Source organism: Engystomops pustulosus, chromosome 11 (assembly GCF_040894005.1).
Source record: "Engystomops pustulosus chromosome 11, aEngPut4.maternal, whole genome shotgun sequence".
Classification (NCBI taxonomy): domain Eukaryota; kingdom Metazoa; phylum Chordata; class Amphibia; order Anura; family Leptodactylidae; genus Engystomops; species Engystomops pustulosus.
Genome location: NC_092421.1, coordinates 74,903,773 through 74,919,672, shown reverse-complemented (window position 1 = coordinate 74,919,672; position 15,900 = coordinate 74,903,773). Strand labels below are relative to the sequence as shown.

Below are 15,900 nucleotides of genomic sequence, written 5' to 3'. Positions count from 1 at the left end.
TGTACATAGGGGGCAGTAGTATAGTAGTTATATTCTTGTACATAGGGGGCAGTATTATAGTAGTTGTATTCTTGTACATAGGGGGTAGTATTATAGTAGTTGTATTCTTGTACATAGGGGGCAGTATTATAGTAGTTTTGTTCTTGTACATAGGGGGCAGTATTATAGTAGTTATATTCCTGTACATAGGGGGCAGTATTATAGTAGTTATATTCTTGTACATAGGGGGCAGTATTATAGCAGTTATATTGTTGTACATAGGGGGCAGTATTATAGTAGTTATATTCTTGTACATAGGGGGCAGTAGTATAGTAGTTATATTCTTGTACATAGGGGGCAGTATTATAGTAGTTGTATTCTTGTACATAGGGGGTAGTATTATAGTAGTTGTATTCTTGTACATAGGGGGCAGTATTATAGTAGTTTTGTTCTTGTACATAGGGGGCAGTATTATAGTAGTTATATTCCTGTACATAGGGGGCAGTATTATAGTAGTTATATTCTTGTACATAGGGGGCAGTATTATAGCAGTTATATTGTTGTACATAGGGGGCAGTATTATAGTAGTTATATTCTTGTACATAGGAGGCAGTATTATAGTAGTTATATTCTTGTACATAGGGGGCAGTATTATAGTAGTTATATTCTTGTACATAGGGGGCAGTATTATAGTAGTTATATTCTTGTACATAGGAGGCAGTATTATAGTAGTTATATTCTTGTACATATGGGGCAGTATTATAGTAGTTATATTCTTGTACATAGGGGGCAGTATTATAGCAGTTATATTGTTGTACATAGAGGGCAGTATTATAGTAGCTATATTCTTGTACATAGGGGAAGTATTATAGTAGCTATATTCTTGTACATAGGGGGCAGTATTATAGTAGTTATATTCTTGTACATATGGGGCAGTATTATAGTAGTTATATTCTTGTACATAGGGGGCAGTATTATAGTAGTTATATTCTTGTACATAGGAGGCAGTATTATAGTAGTTATATTCTTGTACATAGGGGGCAGTATTATAGCAGTTATATTCTTGTACATAGGGGGCAGTATTATAGCAGTTATATTCTTGTACATAGGGGGCAGTATTATAGTAGTTATATTCTTGTACATAGGGGGCAGTATTATAGTAGTTATATTCTTGTACATAGGAGGCAGTATTATAGTAGTTATATTCTTGTACATAGGGGGCAGTATTATAGTAGTTATATTCTTGTACATAGGGGGCAGTATTATAGTAGTTATATTCCTGTACATAGGGGGCAGTATTATAGTAGTTATATTCTTGTACATAGGGGGTAGTATTATAGTAGTTATATCCCTGTACATAGGGGCAGTATTATGGTAGTTATATTCTTGTACATAGGGGCAGTATTATAGTAGTTATATTCCTGTACATAGGGGGCAGTATTATAGTAGTTATATTCTTGTACATAGGGGGCAGTATTATAGTAGTTATATTCTTGTACATAGAGGGCAGTATTATAGTAGTTATATTCTTGTATATAGAGGGCAGTATTATAGTAGTTGTATTCTTGTCTCCTCCACACAGGAATATGTCGTTTCGGCTGGTGCTCTTATCTATAGTATCATATTCCCGGTGTCTCTTGTCTGCAGACACTTAATCTGTCAATGTCTGATTGTTTTGTTTCTGCCTCGGATCAATAATATAGTTTATGAGATGTGAAGTGCCTGTTATCCCTTGCTCTGCATTAACCATTTCAGGGGCCACAGTGTTGTACAGGATTTGGTGACTGGGGGTCACAGGATTAGTCACAGACCCCCATGGCCTCAGCTGTCAGGATGTTCCTGATTAGATCTGAAAGCAATAAGTAACCTGCACCACGTACCTCCCCATCCTATGAGCCAGGGGCCCGAAGATATTGGTTCCTATGAGATAAGAGATGCTGGCGGGGAGGAAGGCCACACCTGGGGAGACACAATGGTGTTATCTGCCGTGATGAAACATTCATGAGAAGGTTTAATATCCGGAGGATGTTATCATGTGGGGGGATCTTATCCCAGGCCTGTCCCACAGCTCGGCCTTATCTACTCTCCCAGCTTGCGGTGCAGATCCCTGCAGTAATTACTACGGATAGAGGGGTCCTGCATGGAGCTGTGAGGGTCCAGGCCGGAAGAGTGAGCAACCGGGCCTGGACGAGAGAGGGTCTCGGGCCGACCGGAACCATCTATATGGCCAAGGACACTCCTCATTATTGGGAGCAGACAAAATACTCAGGAGGAGGCAGAGATCATCCCAAACTAAAAATGTAGACTAATCCATCAGTGACTGACGTAAGGCCGTATGAGCCTCGTAGATGACGCGTCTCACACATCCTGGGGATAGTTACTTACCCAGCTGCCATTTCCTAGAGCACATGGTTTCCATCATCCAGATTGGCAGCGCTGGCTCCATCATGGCGATGGCCATATTGGCAAAACATATGGAGCCTATAACACAAAGAAGGTAAAATGTCTAAGAACTTCCACCAACATATATGGGATTTCACCGTCATCTGGATTAACACTATACAAATATTGTTTGGGCTTGTGTCCATTTTCAACCATTACAATGGACTTTATCCTAAAGATCACCATCTGTGTGTGTTATGGGCGAGGTCCTGATGGAGAGTACACAGGCACGGGACACGGGTTCCCCCATAACATAGACACATGGGATCCGAGCTCCCCCATAACATGGAAGGAGCTTGGATGACAACACCATCCCAATCTCCACTGTGACACCTGGGGGGCTGGATAATGGGTGTAGGTCAAGCTTCAGAAAGGACTAGGGAGATGGTTAGAGATGATGGGAAGATGTAGGGACAATCCTGTAAGAAGCCTGGTAGAGCCTGAATCTGAGGCTTAATAAACCTTCTCCAATCAACGTAACTGATCTACAGCCATTCTGCAAAGAAGTATATAATGACCTCCAGCCTCTAGATGTACAAAGAAGAATGGGGGAACCTCCCGCCTCTAGATGTACAAAGAAGAATGGGGGGAACCTCCAGCCTCTAGATGTACAAAGAAGAATGGGGGAACCTCCAGCCTCTAGATGTACAGAGAAGAATGGGGGGACCTCCAGCCTCTAGATGTACAGAGAAGAATGGGGGAACCTCCAGCCTCTAGATGTACAGAGAAGAATGGGGAGACCTCCAGCCTCTAGATGTACAAAGAAGAATGGAGGAACCTCCAGCCTCTAGATGTACAAAGAAGAATGGAGGAACCTCCAGCCTCTAGATGTACAAAGAAGAATGGAGGAACCTCCAGCCTCTAGATGTACAAAGAAGAATGGAGGAACCTCTAGCCTCTAGATGTACAAAGAAGAATGGAGGAACCTCTAGCCTCTACATGTGCAAAGAAGAATGGAGGAACCTCCAGCCTCTAGATGTACAAAGAAGAATGGGGGAAGCTCCAGCCTCTAGATGTACATACATATAAATATGCGCCCTTCCCATATAGGAGTCTGTTCTTTATTCCTGGGGTCGCTCCCTCTAGATGTACATCTAGCGAGGATCACCCAGTAATGAGATGCTGAAGTAACACATCTCAGAGCGGAGGAACACAATGGCCTCACATCTAAGGATCCTCAGATTTCATTCTGTCTCATTCTGAGGAGAAGGCGAGTCATCAGGAAATTACATTCTGCTTTTGATTGTCCAGATTTCTACCTGGATTATCGACTAAACGAATCAGTGAGAGGAAAGCAAATAACCAGACAAGAGCCCCCACTAGTACACAGACCCCATTACCCATCACACACACACACACAGTATATGCCATCCACAGACCCCGCTATAAATATATATATACACATACAGGGTGTAAAAAAAAGGTCAGGATAGTGAAATATATAGCGAAATACACGTCAGATCAAAATATTACAAATACACATGTCAAATATTTTTCAAAAATGTATCCAATGATACCAATCTTGGTCTCCTAGCCCCAACAGCTGGGGGTGGGAGGGTAACTTTAAAATCTTAAATAGGAACCCCCTATTTATTGCAGATTCAAATTCCCCAGGAAAAATGATAATAGATTCAGTCTATGATCAAGGTCATTTTCATTGACACATGGCGCTGTAATTGCCAAAAATCAAAATGGGTAAAAAAATTGTTTAAAAATGGGGATATAAGAAGTGCTGAGCTGTGCCGAGAACAAGGACCTCAGGTGTGCCAGGTGTCTACAGTGCTGAGCTGTTCCGGGCTAGAGGACCTCATGTGTGCCAGGTGTCCATAATGCTGAGCTGTGCCGGGCTAGAGGACCTCAGGTGTATATAGTGCTGAACTGTGCCAAGCAAGAGGACCTCAGGTGTGCCAGGTGTATACTGTGCTGAGCCAAGCAAAGCAAGAGGACCTCAGGTGTGCCAGGTGTATATTGTGCTGAGCTGTGCCGGGCTAGAGGACCTCATGTGTGCCAGGTGTCCATAATGCTGAGCTGTGCCGGGCTAGAGGACCTCAGATGTATATAGTGCTGAACTGTGCCAAGCAAGAGGACCTCAGGTGTGCCAGGTGTATACTGTGCTGAGCTGAGCCAAGCAAAGCAAGAGGACCTCAGGTGTGCCAGGTGTATATTGTGCTGAAGTGTGCCGGGCTAGAGGACCTCATGTGTGCCAGGTGTCCATAATGCTGAGCTGTGCCGGGCTAGAGGACCTCAGGTGTATATAGTGCTGAACTGTGCCAAGCAAGAGAACCTCAGGTGTGCCAGCTGTATACTGTGCTGAGCCAAGCAAAGCAAGAGGACCTCAGGTGTGCCAGGTGTATATTGTGCTGAGCTGTGCCGGGCTAGAGGACCTCATGTGTGCCAGGTGTCCATAATGCTGAGCTGTGCCGGGCCAGAGGACCTCAGGTGTATATAGTGCTGAACTGTGCCAAGCAAGAGGACCTCAGGTGTGCCAGGTGTATACTGTGCTGAGCCAAGCAAAGCAAGAGGACCTCAGGTGTGCCAGGTGTATATTGTGCTGAGCTGTGCCGGGCTAGAGGACCTCATGTGTGCCAGGTGTCCATAATGCTGAGCTGTGCCGGGCTAGAGGACCTCAGGTGTATATAGTGCTGAACTGTGCCAAGCAAGAGGACCTCAGGTGTGCCAGGTGTATACTGTGCTGAGCCAAGCAAAGCAAGAGGACCTCAGGTGTGCCAGGTGTATATTGTGCTGAGCTGTGCCGGGCTAGAGGACCTCAGGTGTATATAGTGCTGAACTGTGCCAAGCAAGAGGACCTCAGGTGTGCCAGGTGTATACTGTGCTGAGCCAAGCAAAGCAAGAGGACCTCAGGTGTGCCAGGTGTATATTGTGCTGAGCTGTGCCGGGCTAGAGGACCTCATGTGTGCCAGGTGTCCATAATGCTGAGCTGTGCCGGGCTAGAGGACCTCAGGTGTATATAGTGCTGAACTGTGCCAAGCAAGAGGACCTCAGGTGTGCTAGGTGTATACTGTGCTGAGCCAAGCAAAGCAAGAGGACCTCAGGTGTGCCAGGTGTATACTGTGCTGAGCCAAGCAAAGCAAGAGGACCTCAGGTGTGCCAGGTGTATATTGTGCTGAGCTGTGCTGGGCTAGAGGACCTCATGTGTGCCAGGTGTCCATAATGCTGAGCTGTGCCGGGCTAGAGGACCTCAGGTGTATATAGTGCTGAACTGTGCCAAGCAAGAGGACCTCAGGTGTGCCAGGTGTATACTGTGCTGAGCCAAGCAAAGCAAGAGGACCTCAGGTGTGCCAGGTGTATACTGTGCTGAGCCAAGCAAAGCAAGAGGACCTCAGGTGTGCCAAGTGTCTACAGTGCTGAGCTGTGCCGGGCTAGAGGACCTCAGGTGTGCCAGGTGTCCATAATGCTGAGCTGTGCTGGGCTAGAGGACCTCAGGTGTATATAGTGCTGAGCGGGGCCGAGCAAGAGGACCTCAGGTGTGCCAGGTGTATACTGTGCTGAGCCAAGCAAAGCAAGAGGACCTCAGGTGTGCCAGGTGTATACTGTGCTGAGCCAAGCAAAGCAAGAGGACCTCAGGTGTGCCAGGTGTATATTGTGCTGAGCTGTGCCGGGCTAGAGGACCTCATGTGTGCCAGGTGTCCATAATGCTGAGCTGTGCCGGGCTAGAGGACCTCAGGTGTATCTAGTGCTGAACTGTGCCAAGCAAGAGGACCTCAGGTGTGCCAGGTGTATACTGTGCTGAGCCAAGCAAAGCAAGAGGACCTCAGGTGTGCCAGGTGTATATTGTGCTGAGCTGTGCCGGGCTAGAGGACCTCAGGTGTATATAGTGCTGAACTGTGCCAAGCAAGAGGACCTCAGGTGTGCCAGGTGTATACTGTGCTGAGCCAAGCAAAGCAAGAGGACCTCAGGTGTGCCAGGTGTATATTGTGCTGAGCTGTGCCGGGCTAGAGGACCTAATGTGTGCCAGGTGTCCATAATGCTGAGCTGTGCCGGGCTAGAGGACCTCAGTTGTATATAGTGCTGAACTGTGCCAAGCAAGAGGACCTCAGGTGTGCTAGGTGTATACTGTGCTGAGCCAAGCAAAGCAAGAGGACCTCAGGTGTGCCAGGTGTATACTGTGCTGAGCCAAGCAAAGCAAGAGGACCTCAGGTGTGCCAGGTGTATATTGTGCTGAGCTGTGCCGGGCTAGAGGACCTCATGTGTGCCAGGTGTCCATAATGCTGAGCTGTGCCGGGCTAGAGGACCTCAGGTGTATATAGTGCTGAACTGTGCCAAGCAAGAGGACCTCAGGTGTGCCAGGTGTATACTGTGCTGAGCCAAGCAAAGCAAGAGGACCTCAGGTGTGCCAGGTGTATACTGTGCTGAGCCAAGCAAAGCAAGAGGACCTCAGGTGTGCCAAGTGTCTACAGTGCTGCGCTGTGCCGGGCTAGAGGACCTCATGTGTGCCAGGTGTCCATAATGCTGAGCTGTGCCGGGCTAGAGGACCTCAGGTGTATATAGTGCTGAACTGTGCCAAGCAAGAGGACCTCAGGTGTGCCAGGTGTATACTGTGCTGAGCCAAGCAAAGCAAGAGGACCTCAGGTGTAGTAGATGTCTACAGTGCTGAGCTGTGCCGAGATCAAGGACCTTAGGTGTGCCAGGTGTCTACAGTGCTGAGCCGAGTGAGAGGACCTCAGGTGTGCCAGGTGTCCACAGCGCTCAGCTGTGCCTGGCTAGAGGACCTCAGGTGTGTCAGCTGTAAACATTGCTGAGCCGAGCCATTTTTTAACTTGGTATGCCTGGTGACACTTTTACAAAATAATCTTTCCCATGTGTTCTGCGTCCCTGGAAAATATTTGGGGTCCAATTATGTACATGGAGATGTTCAAGATGATCCAGTGACCAAAGTGACTAAAGACACTGCATGTGTTCCCCCAAGTAGGATGGTAAGAGGACTTCATGCATGCAATCTTAGTAGGATTTTTTGCTATATACCGGAGTAAAAGCTGTATGTGGATTCAGCATAAAAAAGGTGCTGAAAAACTTGGCTTATACTCGAGTATATCCGATTTGCCCGTGTCTCTTTGCAGAGGCCCCTGGTTCCCCTTCATGTCATTGAGGTACCATTGGAACGAATAGCCATGGATTCAGTGGGTTCTTTAGTTAAGTCTGTTAGGGGGGCACCAATATTCAAGTGAATTTGGATTATGCTTCCAGGTATCCAGAGGTAATCGAGATACACATCTTACTGTATTGCTTCACCATTTTTGAGGATTATTTTTTGCCTCCCCCCACAAGAACAAGACTGACGCTGCCTTCCCCCACAAAGACCAGATCATGACTGACGCTGCCTTCCCCCACACAGACCAGACCATGGCTGACACTGCCCCCCACACAGACTAGACTATGGCCGATGCTGCCTCCCCCCCGCACAGACCAGACTATTGCCAACGATGCCTTCCCCCACGCAGACCATACCATGGATGACGCTGCCTTCCCCCACACAGACCCGACCATGGCTGACGCTGCCTTCCCCCACACAACCCGACCATGGCTGACGCTGCCTGTCCCCACACAGACCCGACCATGGCTGACGCTGCCTGTCCCCACACAGACCCGACCATGGCTGACAGAGCCCCCCACACCGACCCGACCATGGCTGACAGCGCCCCCCACACAGACCAAACCATGGCTGACGCTGCCTTCCCCCACACAGACCAGACCATGGCTGACACTGCCCCCCACACAGACTAGACTATGGCCGATGCTGCCTCCCCCCCGCACAAACCAGACTATTGCCAACGATGCCTTCCCCCACGCAGACCATACCATGGATGACGCTGCCTGTCCCCACACAGACCCGACCATGGCTGACAGCGCCCCCCACACAGACCCGACCATGGCTGAAGCTGCCTGTCCCCACACAGACGAGACTATGACCCCCCCAACCCCACAGAACTACTTTGTTCTACTCCTGAGGGATGTTTTCAAGGACAATAGATGAAATCTTAATTTATCACAAACAATACCTGAGAGTCTACCTGGATGATCTTAATCTTTAGTCTAGACTAGAAAAGTCATGTTGTTGTAGACTCCTTTAGAGAAGAAGATTTTACTGCCAACCCAGAAAAGTGATCCATAGGTACAGGTCAGGCGAAATACATGGGGTAGGTTTTAGGCAGAGGCAGAATCAAGCCTCAAGTCAATATAAGGTGGGGGCAATACAAGACTGGCCACAGCCCCCACACCAAAAAGGTTTGCCCCTCATTTTGCCAGTATTGCAGAACCCTTGTTAGACCTTACAAAAGGAAAAAAAGCTGAAACTAAACAAGTATTTAAAGGGGTATTCCTCCCACAAAGACAAAATTCTTAAATATACTCAGGATAACAAAATAACACATTCTCTAATTCACTGTTATTAACAAAAAATACCGCATTTCACAGATATAAGTCCAACCTGTCTCTATCCGTCCTGGTGTTTACAAATTTGGTTACCCCTGGATACGACCGTAAATCTTCTGACTATGGTGGGAATATTCGCATGAATAGCTTCTCTTATGCGATTTCTGTCGCATTAAAGCCGGCGCCAATGCACCAAAATCAGATCGCGTGCGACACAATCCTCGGCTCGATCCCCGAAAAGTCGAAAAACCCAACGAAAATGCAGCCGCAGGACCCTTAGTAAATAAGCCCCAATATGTATATAATGGTGCACTTCCTCCAGGTCAGATGCCACAGCTGCTATGGCTTTTACCGCTGTAGTTACTCCCCTTTCTACAAGATACAGGACAGATAAGGTCTTTATAGCAGAGCTGACTCTGTTTTATTGATTAGGTGAGTTCGCAGATCTCAGTGTGTCATTGTATTTTATGACTCTGATCGCTCTTTTTCTATTTATCACATACTAGTAGAATGTTCACAAGTTAAATAAAAGTATAGATAAACCCTGTACCCTCATAATCTAAGCACATTGTCCACACACAGCATTTCATAGCACAGAGGGATCATGTAGTGTCTGCTCAAAGAATCCCTGCTCACACTCTGGAATCTTACACTGATGATCAATGAGTGAAAGGAGCTAAAACAGCAATAAAACTGAGTAACATTGAAAAGGAGGGGTTAAAAATGATCTTTATTGTGTAAAAATCATTAGGGGATTCCAGTTACTACTCCTAACTGCGACCAATAACCTAACTGCAACCCTAAAACTGACTGCAACCCTAAACCTAACTGCAACCCTAAAACTGTTGGCCTAGTACTCATCTGGTTTTGTGTAGTGTTTCACTACTTTTGTAGTGTTCCATTTATTCCATGTAATTATTTTTGTGCAAAGAAAAAAAAAATAAAAATGTATTGTATTGTTAGGAAGTGTCATTTTCACATTTTTCCTACCTCAGTATATTAATGTGTAATTAAATATTTTTTGTGGAAAAAAGGTTTTAGCACTATGGCTCGGCAGAGATCCCCAGTGGAGCAGGGATACGCCATGTTATGCTCGGACAGTGAAGGGAAACTGCGTCTGAGGTGGAAATGTGTTGATACTGTGTCGCTTTCCCTCATATCTAGCGCCACTACAGCGTCCACAAGCACATGGCATGATCAAGGACGACCTCAAACACGGATCACTCCTCACAATATATTGGGGCACATTTACTTACCCGGTCCCTGCGTGATCCGTGATCCGGACGGTCTGACGAAGATGAAGTCCGGCGCGATACACTACGATCGTGCGCCTGATATCCTGCATGTGTCACTTCCCCGCTCAGGTCCGCCGGAGTTCACCTTCTTCTTCCTGGTGCATGTAAGTGCTTGGACTTGCGACATAATTTGAATTTTAAGTCCCGTGGTCAGTCCGAATCAGTAGGATCGTCCAACGTCACGCCCCCCAATTTGTTTCTCTTGCGCCAAAAACCCCTGTTAAATGCGGCGCCAAGCGGAAATAGTCGGTAAACCCGGCGAAAATGCGATCCGCGGACCCTTAGTATATGTGCCCCATTGAGTGGCTACTCACAAAGTAATTTAACCCTAACATCCCTGAATTTCCAGCCACCCAACGATAACTATAAATTTTGTTCTGGAGGATTCATTTAAGAAGGCTTATATCCCTGAATCAATCGGATCGTCCGATGACCAGCCCCCCCAATTTCTGTCGCATAAAGGCAGCGCAGCTGCGCCACAATACGATCGGGTACAACACAATCCCAGCGCAGACACCTGTTAAATACCTGTGCAAGTGGTGCAATCCCCGAAAATGGCAGAAAATCCAACGAAGATGCGGTCGCAAACACTTAGCAAATAAGCCCCAATGTCTTTCTCCTGTCCACCCTCCACCCAGGAACAAAAGTGACAAAAGGAGCATCACAGACTACAATAAATTCAAAAAATCTAAAAGGCAGGATTCTTTTTTTTCAGCTTCTGAAAACTATTGTAGAGAACCTTTTATTTCAGTCTCCCGAGGCCACCGTCAGCCACGAGCCAGAAGACGTCCGGCGTCTTGCGGAACATCATGTTATGCACCTTGTGCCCACAACTGCGCATAGTAAAAGAGCATGCAGCAAGAATGAAAACACGATTTTATTGCCCTACCTGCCCCTCTGACCCTGGGGTCTCTGCTTCCAAATCTTTCATACAGTCTCACATTAGTAACATTTTTATAATTACATTTTGGAATTAAAATAAAATTTGCTGTTCGACTTACAACACAAAAGTTAAGCCCTCATAAAGCGGACACCTGAGAAATGTTCATGTGTGGTGTGAGCCTTGGTGTGAAAAGCCGAAAAATTCACATTTTTAGTTCAGCAGTTTTTTCTTCCTCCTATTCGCTTTGTTTTCATAAATAAACGTAAAATTTATCTCTCAATTTTTTTTGTAACTAAAATAAAGTTCAATGTCTCATGAAAAAACAATATCAAATTCACCTTGGTAAATGAAAGTGTTCCAAAGTTATTATCATCCAAAGTGACCCAATGCAGATTTGTAAAATAGAGGCTGGTCATTACAGGGGTTGTCCGAGACACAGAGTGACCACAGAGGTAAGTACATGTAGATTTTTTTAAGCAGCAACTCCCCCGCACCATGGAGATGTTGTTTTATATGTCTTGGACAACCCATATAAGCGTCGGTGAAAAAACCTTGGACAAATTTAAACTTTTACCTCTGCCTCTTTGTCGGGCTACACGTCTTGCAGAAGGGTTATAATATACAGTATATACCATCCATAGAGGCCACTACCCATATATATATATTATATATACATACACACAGGCAGTCCCCGGGTTACATACAGGAGAGGTTCTGTAGGTTTGTTCTTAAGTTGAATTTGTATGTAAGTCGGAACTGTTTATATCATAATTGTAGCCCCAGACAAAATATACCATCTACAGAGATCATATACATATATATATCTTATACAGAGTGGCTAGTGGGTGACCTACCTGCAGCAATGATGATATAGGGGTCTCGTAGAAGGGTAAATAGTGATGTCCCAGTCTGACTCTAAAACAAGAGGAAGGATATAAGAAGGAGCTCAGGTTGTGATTCTCTGTGTCCAGGTTTTAGGTCCGGGGACTCACCTCTGGCTGAACTCTAGAAGGTTGAAGGATGAAGAGCTGGAGAGCTGAGGGCAAAAGAAGACGTTACGTGCCAAGCTTCATATCACACATTATGATTTGCTCAATAATCTAATCCCACCTAATCCAATAATGCACCAACCTCCGTCAAAGAGGACCAGAACTGCAAGGACCAGGAACGGAGCCGTCTTGCCCACAAACTCATACAAGATGCTTCCAAACGGAGGTCCCACTGTGAGGTGTAAAGTAGCAGATCACTAAGGCCCTTGAATATCATGTCCAGAATATGACACTAACATCTAGTAGAGGAACCTAGAACCGTCTCATGACTCCTGCATACTCCATCTAGAACTGATTGTATCAATGTGATAAAAACCAACATCAACATTGGGAGAAATCTAGAACCTTGTGACAAGGAAATATCCAAGCAACGGGAGTACGTAGAACTCTTGCTTCGTTCATCGATTCCTCTGTACACCCCAGAGGGAACCTAGAACTAAAATAGTGTTCCCCAGCCATTAAGGATTCTAGAACATGATAGAATCCTCTGCAAAATTCTGGATCCTGCCCTATAAATGGGTTCCCGATGCATTGAGACATGGCGGCCTCACTACTCCGTGCAGAAAGCCACAATTTCTGAATTCATGAGGTTTAAGAGATTTTCACTTCTGAAGGAAAACAAGGCGAAAGGAAATAACGATACACGCCTAAACTGTGAAGATTTCCCAGACATGTAGGTAATTAGTCCTACATGATACTGTGTGATAGGACTTACCCAGTACTCCCATAGCGAGTCCTCCCAGTGCAATCCCCATGGCGTTGCCTCGCTCCTCGTCATCTGTGTACACACTGGCCAGCATCCCCATACCTACAAAGTAAAGACAGGGATTATGGGTCTCGCTCCTTCCATCCACCATAATCCCCCCCCTTCCGGCTGGAGCTGCTCCGTGACCTTTATAAGCGAAGATATTAAATCTGCAGACAAAATCTAAGAACTCATCAGGGCGATCCAAAATTTGAGGGAATTCTGCAATGTTTAAAGTGAGCCCAGGGCAGAGTATCTGGGGAGGCGACAACTGGTGTGACCTACCAACGCTTCATGGAGACCCCAATAAGAGCGGGGCTAAGGATGCCCAGAGTGTTATTCACTATTCAAATTGATAGCTTGGATATCCAACTGAGAGCATATACAAATCAAGTGACCCATGAGACAAGCCCTCTAGACGCCAGAGATCAGCCGCGGCCCTCTAGGCGCCAGAGATCAGCCGCGGCCCTCTAGGCGCCAGAGATCAGCCGCGGCCCTCTAGGCGCCAGAGATCAGCCGCGGCCCTCTAGGCGCCGGAGATCAGCCGCGGCCCTTTAGATGCCAGAGATATCTGCTGCGGCAGAGATACCCTTCCCATGTCCATAGGAAGTGACTGCCCGGGACCGATAAGAATAGACCCTGCCCTATCTTCTGTGGTGGGCTCAGTCGTGACAATAGAAGGCTATGGAGCTCTGCTTTAGCTGCTAGCACACGGCCAAAGCACATGGTCATGTGTGAAGGGTTATCTTGGAGAACTACAAATACCAACTGACCAGGTAAGTTATGAGGGACCTCACTAATATCTCACTAACTCAAGTGTGACCCGCATAAGGACCCGCACTATAAGAGACCCACCTGCAACAGAGGAGCAGGACGATCCAATCCCCTGCAGGGACCTGGCGATGAATAGTAGAGTATAGGTCCCGGAAAAGGCGAACACTGCGGAGAGCAACAACAGAATCTAATAACAGTAAAATGATACAAGGAGTCGACGACAAACATTACTCACTGATGGTGGAGAGGAACATGATGCAGAATCCAGCAAACATTGGAATCTGATACCCAATCCTGCACAAAATAAAGAGTATGTCACACAGTATAGAAGATCCATCAGGTGATAGAGCCAAAGCATGTGACACCTAGATGGAGCTGGAGGGTGATGTGTGATGTGATGTGTAGCAGGTGATGGGGAGGAGGATTGGATATGACGCAGGTGATGGAGGAGGATGATGGGATATGTAGCAGGTGATTAAGTAGGTAGATAGGATATGTAGCAGGTGATGGAGTAGGAGGATGGGATATGGAGCAGGTGATGGAGTAGGAGGATGGGATATGGAGCAGGTGATGGAGCAGGACGATGGGATATGTAGCAGGTGATGGAGCAGGAGGATGGGATATGGAGCAGGTGATGGAGGAAGTTGATGTAATATGTAGCAGGTGATGGAGGAGGATGATGGAATATGTAGCAGGCGATGGAGTAGGAGGAGGATGGGATATGTAGCAGGTGATTAAGTAGGTAGATAGGATATGTAGCAGGTGATGGAGTAGGATGATGGGATATGTAGCAGGAGGATGGGATATGGAGCAGGTGATGGAGCAGGAGGATGGGATATGCAGCAGATGATTAAGTAGGTAGATAGGATATGTAGCAGGTGATGGAGTAGGATGATGGGATATGTAGCAGGAGAATGGGATATGGAGCAGGTGATGGAGCAGGAGGATGGGATATGGAGCAAGTGATGGAGCAGGAGGATGGGATATGTAGCAGGTGATGGAGGAAGTTGATGGGATATGTAGCAGGTGATGGAGTAGGAGGATGGGATATGCAGCAGATAATGGAGCAGGAGGATGTGATATGTGGCAGGGGCCACCCCCTTTGCACCTGTTAGTTAGGGGTCCTATAAAGGGATTGGTGAGCAGCTGAACAGTTGCTTTAGATGCAAAGAGGAGGCCAACTTTGACATTTTCGTTGAGCAGGTTGGAGTCCGACTTGGGGCAGTCATATGCTGGAGTTGTTCCGGCTTGCCCTAGTTCCAGGGGTGGTCCCACTACTGCCCCCTCCATTTGTGGCGTCTCTGTGACATTTGTGGTGACCAACGTTGTGTTGTCAAAGTAGGAGAAGATGCTTTGGAAGCTGCCAGGAGCGATGGGGTGGCTCGTACCCTCGAGAAGGTCGGTGCTGTTGGATTCATGGGTCATGGTGTACAGGTAACTGGGAATGATGGGAACTATGGAGAAGAAAGGACAAGTAAGTCGACACCTGGGGACAGACACCTGGGGCAGACACTGTGAAAGTATCATTGCAACGCCATGATGATGCCTACCGCCAGATCTTCAGGACCACATACTGTCATGTTTATAATTTAAGGGATGGGGTACCTCATCTAGGCAGGTCCATGTCCGTGTGGCCTCCCAAACTCCAGATCCAGGATCCCCATAACCCAAGAGCATCGGATAGAAGAGATGACTCTAGAAATGATGTGAGGAGCACCTGGTGCTGTGACTCACTGTGAGACATCAATACATTTCATCATCAATGGAGACCTCATCCCCCAGTCGGACAAGACCCCATGGAGTGACAAGATTTCTGAAGGAGAACCATTTGGTAATTACAAGTCGTGTACTTCCATGATGCAAAAAGTCAGACCCATCACCCCATAAATGAGGCACGATAATGCCCCATCTCCTCAGTGACCATCGAATAACCTCCAGTGTATGACGCCATCTATCTGGTGGTCCACCATAGAGTACACCAGCCGCCTCTCACATCACAGATAAGCAGAGATTCCATATTTACTCAGTTTCTGCTCACAATAGACTCCTGAGAATTCAGCAGCTGGCGCTCCCCCCTGCACCTCGCCCTGTGTGTACTCAGCCCAACACACAACACATACTCATTACCAACACAATGACTGGACCGACAACCGGAGAGAGACTGACAGCGATGACTGACGAGATTAACCACAAGTAGGAAAGCAACATAGTGGCTGTGCTCCATGATCGAGATGACGGAGACTGAGCACCAAAAGCGGAAGAGTAAGCACGGACAGACACAACTGTGCACCGCCAGCCAGAGAGACAGAAACAAAGATGACTATCTACCACGGATGAGCGAGA

At 46.8% G+C, this 15,900-nt stretch overlaps 1 protein-coding gene across 5 annotated transcripts in view; it reads right to left on the bottom strand.

The window, feature by feature from the left end:
• Window positions 1-15,900, bottom strand: part of SLC18A2 (solute carrier family 18 member A2) — a 58,254-nt gene that overhangs the window by 5,846 nt on the left and 36,508 nt on the right. For all 5 annotated transcript variants that reach the window (XM_072129316.1, XM_072129317.1, XM_072129314.1 and 2 more), the window contains 9 exons: window positions 14,666-15,011; window positions 13,793-13,851; window positions 13,639-13,722; window positions 12,754-12,846; window positions 12,121-12,210; window positions 11,982-12,025; window positions 11,844-11,904; window positions 2,365-2,460; window positions 1,860-1,938 (listed from right to left, as the gene is read on the bottom strand). In XM_072129316.1, coding sequence (XP_071985417.1) covers window positions 1,860-1,938; window positions 2,365-2,460; window positions 11,844-11,904; window positions 11,982-12,025; window positions 12,121-12,210; window positions 12,754-12,846; window positions 13,639-13,722; window positions 13,793-13,851; window positions 14,666-15,011 — 952 coding nt within the window. The remainder of the gene's footprint in view (window positions 1-1,859; window positions 1,939-2,364; window positions 2,461-11,843; window positions 11,905-11,981; window positions 12,026-12,120; window positions 12,211-12,753; window positions 12,847-13,638; window positions 13,723-13,792; window positions 13,852-14,665; window positions 15,012-15,900) is intronic.